At 44.5% G+C, this 16,757-nt stretch overlaps 1 protein-coding gene across 10 annotated transcripts in view; it reads right to left on the reverse strand.

Moving 5' to 3' along the window:
* The window catches only part of cpeb3 (cytoplasmic polyadenylation element binding protein 3), a 44,169-nt gene extending 27,488 nt beyond the window's left edge, over positions 1–16,681 (reverse strand). For 2 of the 10 annotated variants that reach the window (XM_018681069.2, XM_018681068.2), the window contains exons 1-3: positions 9,698–10,751; positions 8,489–9,423; positions 1,776–1,860 (exon numbers count right to left, since the gene is read on the reverse strand). In XM_018681069.2, the coding sequence (XP_018536585.1) occupies positions 1,776–1,860; positions 8,489–9,423; positions 9,698–9,923 (1,246 nt within the window). In that variant the 5' untranslated portion in view covers positions 9,924–10,751. The other 8 variants (XM_018681066.2, XM_018681065.2, XM_018681072.2 and 5 more) reach the window with 7 other exon arrangements.
* Between the last annotated feature and the right edge of the window lie 76 nt (positions 16,682–16,757).

Consider the following 16,757-nt stretch of genomic DNA (forward strand, 5'->3'; position numbering starts at 1 on the left):
TCAGCTAGTGGGTAGTGTCTTTTTAAAGAGGGATGCCAGACTTAGAGCAGCAGCAGTCGGCTTTGGAAACAACTTGGGATGAAAAAAAAAGGAAAAGAGGAGCAGTTCCAGCTGAGAATTAGCTGTGAATTTTTACCTTATAACCCAAAAACAAACAAGTATCTGTCTGTCTCTGAGAAATATTGATGATGTTTATCAGGTAGCACCAACAACTCAGCAAGTCGGAGAAACCCCACCAACCCTGACGGACGACTTCCAATGTAAATGGAATGCACCACAAGTTGGGAAACAAAGCCCAACAACTCAGACGACAGCAACTTCACAACCAACCACAGCACTAGATGCTCCGTCATCTTTTCAGCAGCACCTGAACCTAGCGCCTGCATCCACATCTCTGATTCAGACAGGTCTGGGGTTGTGTTCACTGACAGCTGTTTCAACAACTGCAACAACAAGTGCTAACATGTTAACATGCTAACATACTTCCTGGTTTTAAGCTCATTCCTGCACCACTCTGTCTCTCCCACACTGGACATTATATTTCCAAATTTCCACAAATGCCACACATGGACGCAGACAACTGGCACAGAAAGAAAACCATGGCAGCATTGTTTGTTTCACAATTCAATACACGAGCAGAAATATCGAAATAACCCTTCTCATTATTCAGCAGCCGGAGGCCGAGGCACACGGCCTGTTCTCAGATGGTGAGTAGGTACGCCTGCAGGGTGGAGCTGCTCTGTGGTTGGCACGGTATCTTACTGCAGCTCCGCGATTGTCTACATGACGACGAGAGGGGTAAACAAGCAAAGAAGAGGGAGACACTCGTGGTTTTTTCCTTGTATCTGCGCTGTCGTTGTTGTGCTTTGATAAACAGTGACAGAGGAAGCCCCGCAGGACATTACAACACCTTTCCAGTGAAGTTACGGCCGGGCCGGGACGACGGCCGCTCTGCTGTAACAATGCTCTCTCCGCACAAGATTTGGAAAACAGACTCTATGCTCTGCTCATTATATACCCCTCCCACCAATCTTTCCATTGTTAAGATGGGAGGATGGGGGAGCGTGAAAACCCTACACCCAACCTGCCCGGGCCCCATCTGGGAGACAGGAGTTTTTACAGCAGACACGTGACCTCTGCTGCAAAAATATTGGCTTTAGAAGGTCTGACAAACATTGAACGGCCTTAAAAGGATGTTAGAGAGACATCCTCTCATTGTTCTGATTTGGATAAATTCTCTACACATTAAAGAAACCTGCGTCTGTGTACGGAGGTTGCGTAGAAACGCTGATTTGATCCGGCTCAGTCGTGGTAGATCTGAGCCCACAGTCAACACACAGGGGAGATTTCCAAAAACACACTCCACACACCACTTTTCACATTCATGCTCAGAGTATATTCAGTCATGTGACACTGATCACTTGATCCATTGATTGCGATCAGCAGAAAGTCAACAGGCAAAGAAAAAGAGACAATTCAAATGCACTTCTTCACCACACACACAGAAATAATGCGAGATTTTGCAGGTAAGGCTCGTAATGTTAATTATTCATTCCAATTTCAAACAGAACATGGTGATCCAAACTGGATTGATTGATTGGTTGCAAATAGAGCAAAATAAAAACAAATGTACCCCGAGATGATATATGCCCATGAAGCAAAAAAAACAAACATACTGTAAGCATGGACGTATGAATATTCCTAACCTGCAAAATGATTCCTCCATATAATATCAGCGATAGTCATTGGTGGGCCACCGGCAGGGTGTGGTTTACCTTTGTCATGGTCAGTCCTTATCATATCCATTAAGGAATTCTCCAAAGAGTGCAAGCTAAAAGCATCAAAGGGCCGATTCCGGTCCTGCAACACAGCAAAACAGGAAGAGGGTTAGGATTAGAGTCAGGGGAGGACAGCACAGTACAGTCTACAGCATGTCTGTCTTGGAAACATTTCCTCTTCCAGAGGTTTCTTCCATTATTCAAGGTTTTTTTCCTCATCCGATACGAGGGTCTAGGGACAGATTCTTTGCAAAGACACGACGATGCTTCACCATCTTTAAAAACCTCCCAGGCTCGAACTTGCATATTCAGCCTCGCTGTTGAAATTCTGGTCGGTTGGTTTTGTTGCCTTCGCTCGAGGGCAGATCACCGGCAACACCTGGCATGCACCAACAGCTCCTTCCTTTTGTCACGACCGCGAGACGGGCCGGGATGCATTCCTAGCTAATCTAGACTAATATAAATTAAGAGACGTGAGATTAGATGGTGCAGGTAAAGAGGGAGGGGATAACAGAAAAATAAATGGTGTGTGTCAGCCCTGGGGATGACGGTGAATACAGCTGACACTGAGAAGGAGATATGGATCTTAGTTGGAGGCTCTTTAAGCCTTCTCATGTCAGAAAGCTACAGTGAAAGAAGAGACAGGATTCTGCCCTCGGGAACATCATCTGTCTTGGTTTATATAATTTAGCAGAGAATTTCTTAAACCGTCAAATCCATAGGTGGAGAGGGAGCAGAGGGACGACTTCTTTGGTCTTTCACTTTGCTTGTGAAACTCTGAAGGTTGAATCTCATCCTCTTTTAAAAATATAGCTGAAGAAGATCTGACTAAAGCTGGAGCAATTACTCATTTCAGCATTTTGATAATCAATTATATATTTCAGTAACTATCGGAGAAACGTGCAACACCTGACCTGTATTTACACGCACCAGTGGAAGAAGAGCTTAAACCGATCTTTATGCATATGGTTATTTAATTTTTCCTTGTTGACTGTGTTAAATTTGACACTTGGAGGGCAGCGGGAGCCCAGATAAAACTGTAGTAATAAACACAGAAAAGTGCTTTCACTACTCTTATAAAAACATAGACAGAAACAGATAACATAAACTTAATGAGCCAGTGTTTCAGACTCTTAAACACAGGCCTCAGCACCCTGTTAACGTGCACTTATTATCTGAGTTAAAAAGGTATTCTAAGAAATATGACATTCCAAGTTAAAGTACAGATATCAAACTGATACTTATCAATAAATATAAGTATATAAGCATGTTTTCTTCTACAAAACCTGTTGTTTGTTTAAAGAGAAGAATCTAAACATCTCAAAAAAGAACTTATGTTTGTCTAAAATTGCAAAATGTTGATTTATGTCATAAGATATTTAATCTAAGAACACCTGAGGATTATGTAAAGATGTTATGAAAGCACCCTGATGCAATCTAGACCCTGTACATCAAGTCCGTCTGACAGAGACTCAGTTCTACCTGATGCAGCAGGTTTTAGAAACTGCCCTCAGAGTTGGAGTTGCAGCTGTGATGAGGCACTAAACTTCTGTTTGTGCTGCAGCAGTAACGCTGTCATCTGCTGAGTATTTCACCCCTGTGATTTACAAAAACCTCTCCAAACTAATTTCCCGATCCTGTGAAGCACATCGGTCCGTCCAGGACCGGACAGTCAATACTGCATCAAACACCTCAAGGTTAAAGCTCTGGCTTGCCTCTGAAAAGTTAAAGACGGCCCACTGTGTGTGTGTGTGAATTTATTAGTGTGCCAAAGGTAAAAAGGCTGAGAGCGGAGCCTAACCTAGCCGGAGCTGGAGGCTTGCAGCCTTGGCAGCTGTGTCCTGTGTCCACTGCCCGAGCCGGGGCCACATTGTTTGCACACCACAGCTATTGTTGCCCATTCGGCTGAGCATTCAAAAGCGTTATTCCCCCCACTCTGGACCCGACAGCGCCACGTAGATAAAAATCTGCCCACTTGGTACAAACGGTAAACACTTAAAACGCTGAGCTTTTAGTTTCCTCCCCTCCATCCTCCCCTCCTCCTCTCTGACACACGTGGATGAACACAGTGATGGGTGGGGGTCGGGGAGATCTCTGTAGTCAAATGACCTACAGAGATCATATATACAAGACTTCACTGTGTAACACATCACATAAGTTCCCAGGGAGAGAGAAGAACGCAGGTTCAGGTTGACCCGTCCTGACTACACTGCAGCTCATCTTTCCTCATGACCCATAAATAAGATATAAGAGCACGTTTATGAGTGAGATCACTGATAAGAAACAGGCACTTAAGATATGGCTGAGTACCTGTTTTTAATGAGTAATGTCTGTGCAGTGAGGTTAAGGCCGGCCAGCTTCAGAATCAGTCAGTGAATTGATCGTTTCTGTTTTTTTCCCCTTTAAAAATCTAGTTGTCAAGTGTGGCGGCAGTGAATTCTTTTCATGCCAAATATGTACATCTTCACTGAGACACAAACAATCAATTGATAAATGGGTAAAGGGCGATAGAAAAAAACAACAACCTGAGGGACACAGGCCTAAAAAGCTAGAACAAATACACATGTATCCCAGCTGAAAGTGTTCTGATTAGAGATGCAATAAATTATTATTTTTATATTCTTTTATGAACAGTTAGACCTGAAAATGTCAGAAAACAGTTACTAATTCCAAGGTGAATTCCAATTTTTAAACTAAATAAAGTTCCTATTTGATATTCCTGCATGATCTAAGACTTAAACAATCAATTAATTATCAAAAGACTGTTGGCGACTGATGTGTGAGCGTGAGCTAACATGCCCTCTGTTCTCTGAACAGCAGCTGGCTGTGCCTTTCAATCCTAACCTATATAATAAAGCCTATTTAAACACACACAAGGTTAAATGTGGGTCATCGGAAAACTGAAGATGAGACAAAAACAGCACAAGAAATGAGCTAAACCACATAAAAGCCCCCTAATGTAAATCACACCGGTCCCACCCTCAGACCTGTCGAGGCTGCTGCCGCTCTGAATGACAATCAGACAAGATTTGACTGTGAGACTCAGCCCGTCAGTCTGCCTGCAAAACTTCAAACTTCTTGATCTGATGCAAAGTGATTATGATAACGAGAGGGACCACACAACAATCGCCGCTGCCATCACTTCCGATCAGGGTATCTCCTGAGAAGCTCATGTGACTTGTGTGTGTCTTAAGCCTCACACTGACATGTTAAGTTGCATTCCGCACATTCCTCGCCCTTCAAGCAGCAGCCGGCAGCGGCAGCAGCAGGCGAGTACGAGCACATATCGCAGCACACGGGACTCCCACATTTCACCCCTGAGTTTCTTTCCATCCGCGGCATTTGAAGAATACCGAGGGAGATCTGGAGAATGACAACAAGTACACCTGTCACCAGCTGTCCACATGACACTGCGGGACAGCAGTGTCTGCTCAGCTCAGCGATTTGCCTTTGAGTTTCACTTCAGCAAACAGGCCGGTTGACATGTGGCACCATGACCTCGCATCCTGGTGACAACCCTCTCTCCAATTATGGGTGTAATTGTGAAGCAGCTAAGTGTGAGCTGGAGTCTGCCCTATAAAAAAAACACCCTCTCTGTCTCATAGATTTGGTCCAGTATCTGATTCTGCATCAGAATTATAATAATACTAGGACAAATGTTTGTCTGATCTTACAGGAGCACTCAGATTTACACATAAAGGTCAGAGTGAGCTACTCAGCCTGTGAAATATCAGTGAATAATCTGCTCTAAAGCCTGAGAAAACAACTCTAATGACACTATGAGATTAATGAGCTTCATTTAAATTAGGCTTGAGACTTAAGTGATTAATCGATCAGTCCATTGACAGAAAAATCATCGATTACAGTGGAAAAAAAGTCCAACACTTGCAGGTTCCTGCCTCTCAAAATATATATATGGTTTTTTTTCAGCAATTAATCAAAAAATAATCTGCAGATTAATATGATTATGACAATAATTGCTCCAATTTTGCCCCAGGTTGTCTCTGCATCTTGTGTTATAAAAACCAGGGGTCATGGGGTTTTAAAGAGGCAGGGAAGAAACATAAAACATAAAGGGACAAAAAGTTAGGATATCTTAGCACTGCCTTTGTATAATCACAATATCACTGTGATGGCCTTTTACAGTGGACTCATCCTTGAATAAGAGTTATAGATTTTAATTGTGCAACTCTGTGTAGCTACGGCAAGTCTGAGGAAGAGCTTGAAACATCAGCAACTCAGACAAACGACAGATTATCAGAATTATTGCAGATTAATTTTCTGTCAACAGACTAATCGAGCTTCTTCTCTGCTGTTCGCCTGAGCTTCACTTCAGTAAACACAGCAATCTATACAGCAAGACATGCGGCCCCATGACCTTGTCTCCTGGTGATAAGTGGAGCTGGCCCAGTCAAGAAAACACAGATAGGGACTCTGACCAGAGGAAAGTATTAAAGCCTGGGGTGAGGGCCTGACTGACACACACACAATCACCATCTCCTCAAAAGGCTATACGTTTCAAGCCGGCTGGAATTTCACCCTGCACCAGGCAGTGTTTTTCAGTCTGCACATGTAGTCCTCTGCTGCAGTAACAGGTTAACATTTTGGCTTCGAGCTCCGGCCCTCCCGAGTCCTCGCTGTGATCGGGTGAACAAGTGCTCCTTTTTAAGTAAGCCGGTGACTTAAGAGAGGGGGAGTCTTTTAGGGCTGGCTTATTTTTTATGTTGGGCTTGTTTGTCAGGCAGCATAGCTAAACATAGGGAAAACACATGAATAGCCATGTGAAACAGCCATACAATATTAGGCCTGTTCATGAGGGTATACTCTGGAAGCAGACATGTCAGTCAGGGAAAGACTTCCTGCTGAAATACACAGGAAACAGACATGTTGTCCACTAAAGTGCTGCTACAGCCAAATTTACGTATATTAATATATTACTATATATTTTGAATTTGTCTGGAAACATCAATTAGAAAGTTAATATTAGTGTACACATTTTATTTTTGCCACATGTTGTGACGGGAACGTATCAAAAATATTATTGTTGGCAATGCTAATTTGTCTGTTAGCTTGTTAGCCTAATAGCTTGTTAGCTAAAAAACCTGCTAGCGTGTTTTAACTCGGAATAAAAGTAGTTTTCGTGGACCTCACAGCTTTAACACAAACACATATATATATCAGTATTTGTATTGTGTTTAATGTTTTTGTCGAAACTCACAGTAAAAGCGTAATAATTTGATTTAATTTGATATTTAATTTGTGGTAACCCCTCCTCTCTACCTACCGGTTTGGACCTGCGCTCCGTTTCTATCCCCGGGTTCAAACCCCGCCCACTATCCCATCCCAAGCCAATCAAATGCGAGAACGGATGTTGCCTTCAGAGACTATCGGAAATCTTTGTAATTACGAGGAGAAAGCGAACATGAACTACCAGAAATGTTGACAACAGAGGAATTTTCTACAAGATAAGGAGTGGACAGCAAGGCCACGAGTTCATAATTATCATTCCTATTATTAGCATTATTATTATTATTATTATTACACACAGAGTGCGTTTACATGCATTAGTATCACATAATATGAGTCTCATCCTGGTTTTGACCTCATTCAGAATATTATTTACAGGGAACATCAGAATCTGGTTATTTGTATCCCTGTATACAGTCCATACCCAGGTTCCTGAAAACAGAATAAACTGTTTACATGCACAAAACATGACCAGGATACTCCGAGAACCCGATTCTAACCAGGGAACTGATGAGAATGTAGACGCACCAACAGAAGATTAATGACTGATACACGATTCATCCTCATTTTAAGTATTTCATAACATGTATCACTGATAAACAAGAAATGCTTTGGTATCAGTGGATGAGCTGGTGATGAAGCCTTCATAACCAGGTCTTGTCAGTCTGAGCCGACAGGGTTACGAGTAGCACCTGAATGCGTCATGTGTCCTTTAAATCCCACGGAGAGTGAGTGAGTGAGCTGGCAGAGGAAATTTAACCATTTAGTTCAATAAACCCGCACACTGCGACTCCACTCTGGGGCTGATTCGAGTGTGTTTTGTCTCTGAATGCGTAAAAATAGCCGTGATCGATGGTAAATACTTCAAGGACTCACTGTCTCATTCGATTTATCTGACCTCCACTGCACAGTCTTGCCAGCACACAAGCCATAAAAAATGTTGACAGCTACCGGCAAAACCCGATGGTCATTTGTCAGCTCGGCTCAGCCAAATAAGCCACAGCTTTGGTGTATTACACATTTAACATAAAGGGATTTTTATGCATAATTACCTTAATTAATTAAAAATGTATATCTGCTGCTGCGTTCAAATGTAGGACACAGGCTATGGAAAAATGAGTGGTATTAAAAGCTATATGATTCGTATCATATATAATTAACTGCAAATTGAATATGACATAAACAGGATGTTAATCTCTATAATAAACGGACCCATAATGAATCCGTGGTGCTGATGAGTTCAGGGTGACCTTATCCTCCGCTAGCCTACTTTGTTGCTTTTCTCTCAGACACTCTGCTTTTCCTTGAATATTTACACAAAATACATCGAATAAATCGGCCTGTATTTTCAGAGGTCGACTACGGACAAACTGACAACATGTCAAAGTGGTCAGCATTTTTATAACCACAGGCTGAGGCGGTAGAGCTAGGCCTGGGCCTGCTCCTACTGGGAATGTATTTACCTGGAAAGGCAGTATGTTGTTGCTGTTGTCAGTCCTGAAGGCGCTGTCCTCCATCCAGGGTTTGGGGGTGAGGGGACCGGGTCTTGGGAATTTGGGGGGTGCTATAACATTGCTGGTATAGGGCTTTTTCATGGGGGAGATGGGGTTCAAGGGTGACGGCACCCCGACGCCGACTCCGACCCCGACCCCTACCCCGACGCCCACCGGTCTGCGCGGGTCCCTGCCTGCCTGCAGCCCGCTCCAGGGGTTGGAGGCTGTGCTCCAAGCGGCGTTTTGGTGATTATTCCAAGCGGACGATGAGGCAGAAGAAGACGACCCCTTGCTGTTGTTCATGATGGTCTGATAAGCGTTTCTCTGGGGGAAGGGGCCTTGGCTGGGGCTGACAGGGGATCTCCTCTGCTGGGGCTGCTGCTGCTGCTGCTGCGCCTGCTGCGGCTGCGGCTGCTGCTGCTGCTGGGCTTGCTGTTGATGCTGCTGGGACTGGGGAGCCAGGCCGATCTGCGGGGAGAAATTCCCCCCGAAGACCGGGTTGACGTGGTGGGGGAAGTTCTGGAAAAGCATCGTCCCGTTCACCGAGGGTATTCCCTGGAAAAAGCTATCGTCCACGGCGTTCGTGGTTCCCGTGGACCAAGTGCTCCCAAACGAGGAGGAAGGGGAGGAAAGGGGGCCGCCGGTCTCCTGCGGCTGGTGGTGGAAGCTCAACCCGGGCAGGATCGGCGACTCCATCGGCACTTTGTCCTTGCTGCTGATGTTCAGCGCTGAAGCCGCTTGGTTGCTCCCGGTCGACGGGCTCTCCGACTCCGATGAAGAAGAAGTGGGCTCCGATGACGGGGTCGGGGTGGAGGGAGGAGGGTCTACTTGCGTCGGATCTTGCTGATGGTGAGGCTGGGCTTTGTTTTTGTCCATCAGTAAATCATCCTGCATGGTTTGCTGAGCTGAAACGAGGGGAAACAGAGACGAGGAGTTATTATTATTGTTGTAATTCAGCAGATCGTGCACCGGGCTCGCCGGGCTGCTGTAGTATCTGATGAACTGGGACAACTCCGACAAGGATATGATGTTAGAGGGACCAGGCAACTGCAAAGCGAATGCGGGATCACCCATTTAGCCGAAAAGAAGAAGAGGAAAAAACACACTTCCCAAGACTACACCAGAATGATTCACAAATCCCACAAATTACACACGGAGCACACGGCTGCAGATATTCACCAGATTTCGCCACGTCTCGTTTTTCCTTCCACGCAGGAACTCCGGCGCTGCAATGTGAAACTGATTCAGTGTGTGTTTTTGCCCAAGGACCTCCCCTATATTCATTTACATACGTCAGTAAATACAGCTGTCCTTCAGCAAGGTTAAAATACACTTCTACCTTGACCCAGGAACTTCGACACACACACGAGCACAGCTTCTTTTTTAAAAAATAAACTAAATCCATTCCAAATAAAGGCGCAGGAGAAACTGACGCACCTGAAGCACTTTACTACCCCGCAAAGACCGGCTCCACATTTCCCTTCAAATAAAACATGTAGCAGCCTTTTTACAGCCACAGTTTAATAAGGAAAATAAAGCAGGCTGGCCACATCAGTGTGAAACACAGAAGTCCCTGCAGGAATATTCTGATTTATCATAAGACGGTTTATTGTAGCGCAAAGAGGGACTCTGCCTGAGGTCCGCATTGACTCAGACACGGGCTGGCATTCACACTGTACAACATGTTCCCCTGCAAGTTGCATTTTAAAGCAATAAGAGAACAACTTAAAGTCACCTGTCAAAGCTGCACTCGGTGTAACCTACAGATTATATTGAACCTTTCATGCAAAAATTCATTTATCATTTTACTTTGCATATCAGAGGCAGCGCAGAAAACAGCAGAAATTAACAAGCACACATTCAAATATCTGAAACGACAATTTTGCATTGAGAAAAGCCACAAAGCAGGGGCGATCTAAAATGTAAATAGAGCACAACATGCTCGGTTATTGCAGGGTTGTACTGAAAATGAAAATCCTGGCAGCTGGAGCGCAGGCAACACACAAGCACAGGATATGTCAGAGTGTCAGATGATGTCCGGTTGAAATTATGCGGAATTAAAAAGCTGATAACGGTGATAAGGCTCCGGTTGAGGCTCAGGAGAGCTAACACGCAGCCACACACCGAGGCCTGTCCGTATCACGGATGCAGGAGACTTTGTTAAAATAACTCAGACACGCAGGATCGTTTCATGATGGCAGTGACACAACATGGACTTTCAAGGTAATCGCAATAGCATGCGTTGCATTGCAACACACACCACCGGTTAATCCGTGTTTTCTCCTCCAAGAGCTGCGTTTCCAAGGTCATCAAAGCAGCAGAATCAGCAGCCAGCAGCGGCTCACCTCCCGGCCCCTTCACCACACACCCTGCCACAAAACCTGGCCCTGCAAGAGCCCGTTTACCGCGCTGATCCAGGCGTCCGATACATGTCATGAAGCCTTAAAACCCCCCTTTAATCCATATGTGAGTGTGTGTGTGTGTGTGTCCCCTTCTCTCTTCCACACAAACAACAAAACAGCATGTACACACACACACACACACACACACACACACACACACACACATACACACAGCGCTGTCTCTCCTCCGGCCTGACGTCAAGTCTGGATTTACCTTTATCGTTCACCTTTATGGGACTCTGTAAATAAAGAGATTTCTGTTTGCCTCGTCTGGGTTTAGATATGACAAACGAGCTACCCTTGTGCCGAGGTAGTCAGCAGTTGCCTCAACAGCTGATTGACTGCGGCGCATGGATGATGCCGCGGAGGCTGTAGGGAGTTGTAGTTTCTCACTTTTTTTTTTGCAGTGGCCGGTCAACAAACATGTAACCCATGTTGTTCCTGCTTGGCTGCTGCTGTAAGGTAAATATAGGGTTTATATATCAGCTGATTCATGGGTGAAGTTACAAGAAAGCAGCAGTAAAAATAAGAATGATTGACAGTGACACACACACACACACACACACACACACACACACCTCCTTCCTGCACTGTTTTATATGCAACACAGCAATAAATATAAAGTGTTCACACATCATTTACATGTATTTACAGAAAAGCTTGTTGTGCTATATTAAAGAATAACTTTAACACTCAGGTAAAGACATTCAGAGAAGGTGTGGAGCAGACTTTGTCAGAGACAGTCCAGCCTAATTAAAACGTCTTACCACCGTTAGACGTGTTCTGTAGCCAGATGTGCATCTTCATGGCGGCTGCGCCTCCAGGAAGCCGCTGCCACATCTGCTGGGAGCAGATTCACAACATTAAGTTGGTGTTTTTAGCCATGAGAGGGGAGGAAACGTTACGGGACTACATTTCCCATGTTTTTTTTAGGGGGGTGGGGGACCGGTTTCCCCTTGCGGCGCTGTCCTTGTTTTGATGACGCAAGCGCGCACGGACGTTCTATTTTGCGTTACCTCAGAGACGGCCAGTCAATGGAGTCAAACGGTCGCGCCAGTGCGATGATATTGGTGACAGACAAGGCCGTAGCCGAGCTGAAGCGGATTTTTACGTGAACCGCGGGCATCGATCGCACACAGATGCTGTTCAGATCGTCATGATCGCGGAGGATTAGTTTTATGCCGAATAACTGGCTCGTTTGCAGCTGATGCGCCGTGTCAACAGAAAGGCCTATGTAGCTAGTTAGCGCTAGTGCCTCAGCTAGCAAGTGGTTTAACGCCAACCTCAGCTGCAGTGAAATCAACAGGCGTGCCATTTTAATGTTTTATCTGTAACGCAGTTCACCTCCTCTGTTCAGAAGACAAACATCCGAGTGTTATTTTTCTCGTGCTTCTCCACGATCATGGCGGAACAGGGCGCAGTGGTCATGCAGCAGAATCTAGGACAGGTGAGTTCAAGTTTAAGGCTAGCATGCTAACGGTAGCTACGTAGCTTTACGTAAAGATCACAGCGGTTGTTAGGAATCGGGGTGAAGCACATGACAGGACAAACATCTTGTCACTTTATTTAGAAACTCATCAACTTTAATATGTGGTTCTCTTGTTTACTTTATTGACTTTAAACTTAGCTTTGACTGGCGCTAACGTTAGCTAGCTGGTGTAGTTTTGTAATGTTGATGCAGGACGTCCTCCACTACTACTGCCCCGAAATGAACACTGAGGTCATCAGGTCATCATCAGGTGATCTTAGTACCTGTTGATCTTATTCACCTTTATGTCATATGTGCACCTAAAGGTCACAGTGTCAGCTGCACTTCTCCCACAACATGTGTCCTGTTAACTACTGACCCTTAACTATCAACTATTGACCCTGAAGCTGTCACGTTCACTGACACTGAAAGAATAAACTGTCTGCTTATCTTCTGTTTAAAATAAGCCCCTGGATATCTGCTGTTTAAACACACACTCGTTCAGAGAATGGCTGAAACTTATGTAACCCTTCAGCTGCTTGATAAGATGTCTGAGCTGTGTGCATGAACAGTTTGTAGTTAAGGAGAGGAACATGAGCATATTGAGTCTGAGAGAGTTCGCTGACATCTTCAGGAAGAGCTGTAAAGTTAGCAGGTATCGTCAGCTGTCGCTAGCCAGAAATGTGGAGATATTTTACAGTAAAAGAAACAGAGTGGTAAAGGTGCATTGTGGGTAAATAAGTGTTGGAAACTTCCTCACCACATCCATCTATCCATCCATCCATTCGTCCATCCATCCATCCATCCATCCGTCCATCTGGCTTATCCTGAGAGGATGACATGTAGAGACAAACATCCATTCACTCCTACAGGCAATTAAGATCATCAGTTAACCTAAACCACATGTTCTTGGACTGTGGGAGGAAGCTGGAGGTCTGGCTGAACCAGGTTCAAACCCAGAACCTTCTAGCTGTGAAGTCCGACCGAACCTTGTCCCGCAACCAACAAGGCAAACCTGTCGTTGGAGTAAAAATTCTGCTTAATGACCAACACGTTTATGGGTTTGACACCTAATCAAACGTGTAGGTCTGTTCCACACTACCAGGCTGTCACAGCTCTTCACTGCCTGTTCACACAGGTCAGTGAAGCCACTGTCAAATTTTACAGCAGCCAGAAGAAGCTCGAACATGTCGTCTGACATCGAAATGTCTGACAGCACTCAGGGTGGACTGAAGCTCTGCTCGGCACAATGTGGAACCGCAGGTTTAACAGTTTCATGGTCCAGTGGAGGGGAGATCCATTGTGACGGGTGGGGAATTATTTTGAGCCATAAACACATACAATCCTGCCCTCGGTGCATTTCTTCAGGGATGTCAGGGCACACCGTCAGCAACTCTGCAGCTCCCTTGGAGCAGCAGGGTCCTGAACCAGGCTCAGAGCTGTAGCTCATCATACTAGGCATAAAATCCAGCCTCGAATTCATGTCTGAAAGGCTGCAGCTTTTTTATTTGTGACAGCCGGCAGCCAACCTCTCCTAAGCAACAAGTTAAACTCACGTTCAGCACATTATTATTCTGCATTTGTTTGGCTTCCTGTGGTGTTTTGGCAAGAGCATCAGTTCACGCTGAGAACCTCTCCAGAGCTGTTTTCTGGTTTGTGATGCAGAGTTTTGCTCCATGAGGAAACAGTGATGCACACAGGAAGGCACAGGTTAGCTCAGCTCAGTTTGAACTGTGAGACGTCATGAAATATCACATCACACTGAGCAGATGTTGTTGTAGCACTGCAGCTACAGATCTGCTGTGTTTGTGGTCAGCTCACATCAACAGAGGAAGCCACGTTAGGTGATGGTGAAACTGGAAACATTAGCTGCAGTCCTCCAGATGTAGAGAGGGGAGAGTTGACAGCGATTTGAGACCTGTCAACAAAAACACTGACAATGTGTGATCTGCTGTTTCGAAACACACAAGAAGCGACCTCAGAGATCTGGAGGGAACACAGAGTTCTTACCTGGCACAGTCGGCCTGAAGATCATCGGCCGTGTTTGTGAAAACATTCTCGTGTGTGACGTCTGTGTTTTTGAGCTTTTTTAAAGCCTCAGTCTCTGATCAGATCCACTAACATTCAAACTCTAAATTAGAACCTGTTATCATCCTCAGTTTAACTGGATGCAGCTCAGAGCGCCTACACATGACAAGATTAAACAACAAATAAAACAAACAGAATAGAAATCAATATGAAACCAGTGGTTAAATTTAAAAACTAGGACTATTACATTCCTCCAAATTAGACATAAAATATATAATATTTTTCAGTTCAGCAGTTTTAAAAACACAAAATGCTGTTTCTGATCTTTCAGTTATTTGTGTAAAAACAGCCTCAGATTCTGATGATGTTAAAATAATAAATTAGACCTTTTTCTGTGTGATCTGAACTAAATTTATTCATAATGTAAAAACAAGATAGTTAATTTTGCACCTCCCAGCAAAACTGTTAGTGAGGCTGAGGAGTTGTTTGTTGTTGTCATCTTGCTTCTATTTTTACCAGAGAATGTGTTCAGAAAATAAATTACAGGTAATTCAGCAGCTCTCGAACAAACTGTGGGTGTGTAGTTAAGGTTCATGTAATGACTTCAGTAAAATAATCTGTGTTTAGAGCTCTCTTTAACCTGGACACAGACAAATCTCAAACATTATTCACCTGTGTCCAGGTTACTCTCTACACTTTATGGAATAATAAAACAGGGTTCAGTGTTTTTAAGTGGGACGAAGCCACGCTGGCTGTTTCCCAGGCGTCACGCTTCACGAGTGACCAGAATTTTCCATCTTCTGTGTGAGCGGATGCTGCAGCGTTGGGTCCGAGCACGTCGGTGTGCCGTTTCCCTCAAAATAGTCACTGGCATTTGATAGCCTGTGCAGCTCGCGCTAAAGAGGCATCTGTAGGCATTTGACACGGTGCTTTCTGTCAATATTAAACTTTGGACTTTGAAGCCATTTCCCAAGCACTCGGTGGAGTAGCAGGAAGAAAAGAAGGGCATGTGGGCTTTGTGAAATGTGCTTTAGCTGCGTGCTGTGGGTGTGTGGCAGAGGCAATAACCCTGACAGTGTTTGAGGAGTCGATAGCAGGAAGATGTATGTCATGTCCCCTTGCCCACGGTTGTGTACCCAGCCTCTATCGCTGACAAACATAAGGCTCCACAGGCTCTTATCTGGGCCCTGCCACAAGCAGCCAGCTGCCCCTGCAATGCAGTGTTTCACAAATAGATGTGGGAGACACATTTCAATCCAGCCTGACCTTTCTATTGGCTCTCACACAACCTCCTTGTTTTATTCTTTTGTTGTCCAGATCACTGACCCTGCTGCTGTCTGTATGAGTGGGTTTATGAATATGTGCTGTACGTGAGTGAGGGCTAATAATGATTGACAGGAGTTGTGGTTAAACTCTGTAGCCATGGTTTGGTGTCAAAGCTTAAAACTTAGAGCTCATAATTTCATGAATATACATGTTTTATTCAACTGTACTGCCAGAGGTTTTCTCACTACAACATGTTCTAGTAAAGAGTTAAACCTACTTGATCAGAAAGAATCAACACAGTGATGTCAAATATGAATGTTATTAGGACAGTTCTGGTCAACGTACCTGATGATTAAAACTGAAGAAGCTTGTTTATCGGTGAGGATTCATCGTTGAGGAGGTTTTAACTTGAAGCTGAATTACCCTCAGACGTACACAGGACGCTGGGAGAGGCTGTTTCTTCAGCTTGTTTCTCGGAGAACTTCAAATCCAGACGTCTGATGACTAAAATCCTTCATCTGATTGAATAAACAAACATAAAAGCAGCAGTTTTCATGGTTAGATTAGTCATCATTATTAGAAATTACACCTTGTTTGTGTCAGCTGGATAAGCTTAATATTCTCTCATACACTCGTACTCCAAACAGAAATGAGTAGCTGGTAGTGTGCAGCTTGTAGAAACCTGTGCTGCATTAACATCAATGAAAGCTCAGGCCAAATGGCATTAAGCTAGGTGGTTGAGCTAGCAGGCTCGAGTTATTTAAACCACAAGGTGTTGACTGAAGGCCGTCCGGTTTCACTGCTGTATCTCAGGGCTGTGTTTTTATAGTGTGAACATTTACGTACGCACAATAAAACCACCAAAACAAACACACGTGAAAGTGAAATGAGGGTCATGTGAGTGTTAATCATCACTGGTCATAGTCTCTAACTGAGCACGCCAGCCTCTCGTGGGCCGGTCGCCGCGTAAACAAACGCCTTCTCCTGGACTCCTGTGCACGTGTTGATATAATACAAAGGTCGCCATGCTTGTGCTGCAGGTAGCACAAGTACACACATTTGTCATGAAGAGAGG

The sequence above is a fragment of the Lates calcarifer genome, linkage group LG16_LG22 (genome assembly GCF_001640805.2).
Source record: "Lates calcarifer isolate ASB-BC8 linkage group LG16_LG22, TLL_Latcal_v3, whole genome shotgun sequence".
In the NCBI taxonomy this organism is placed as follows: Eukaryota; Metazoa; Chordata; class Actinopteri; family Centropomidae; genus Lates; species Lates calcarifer.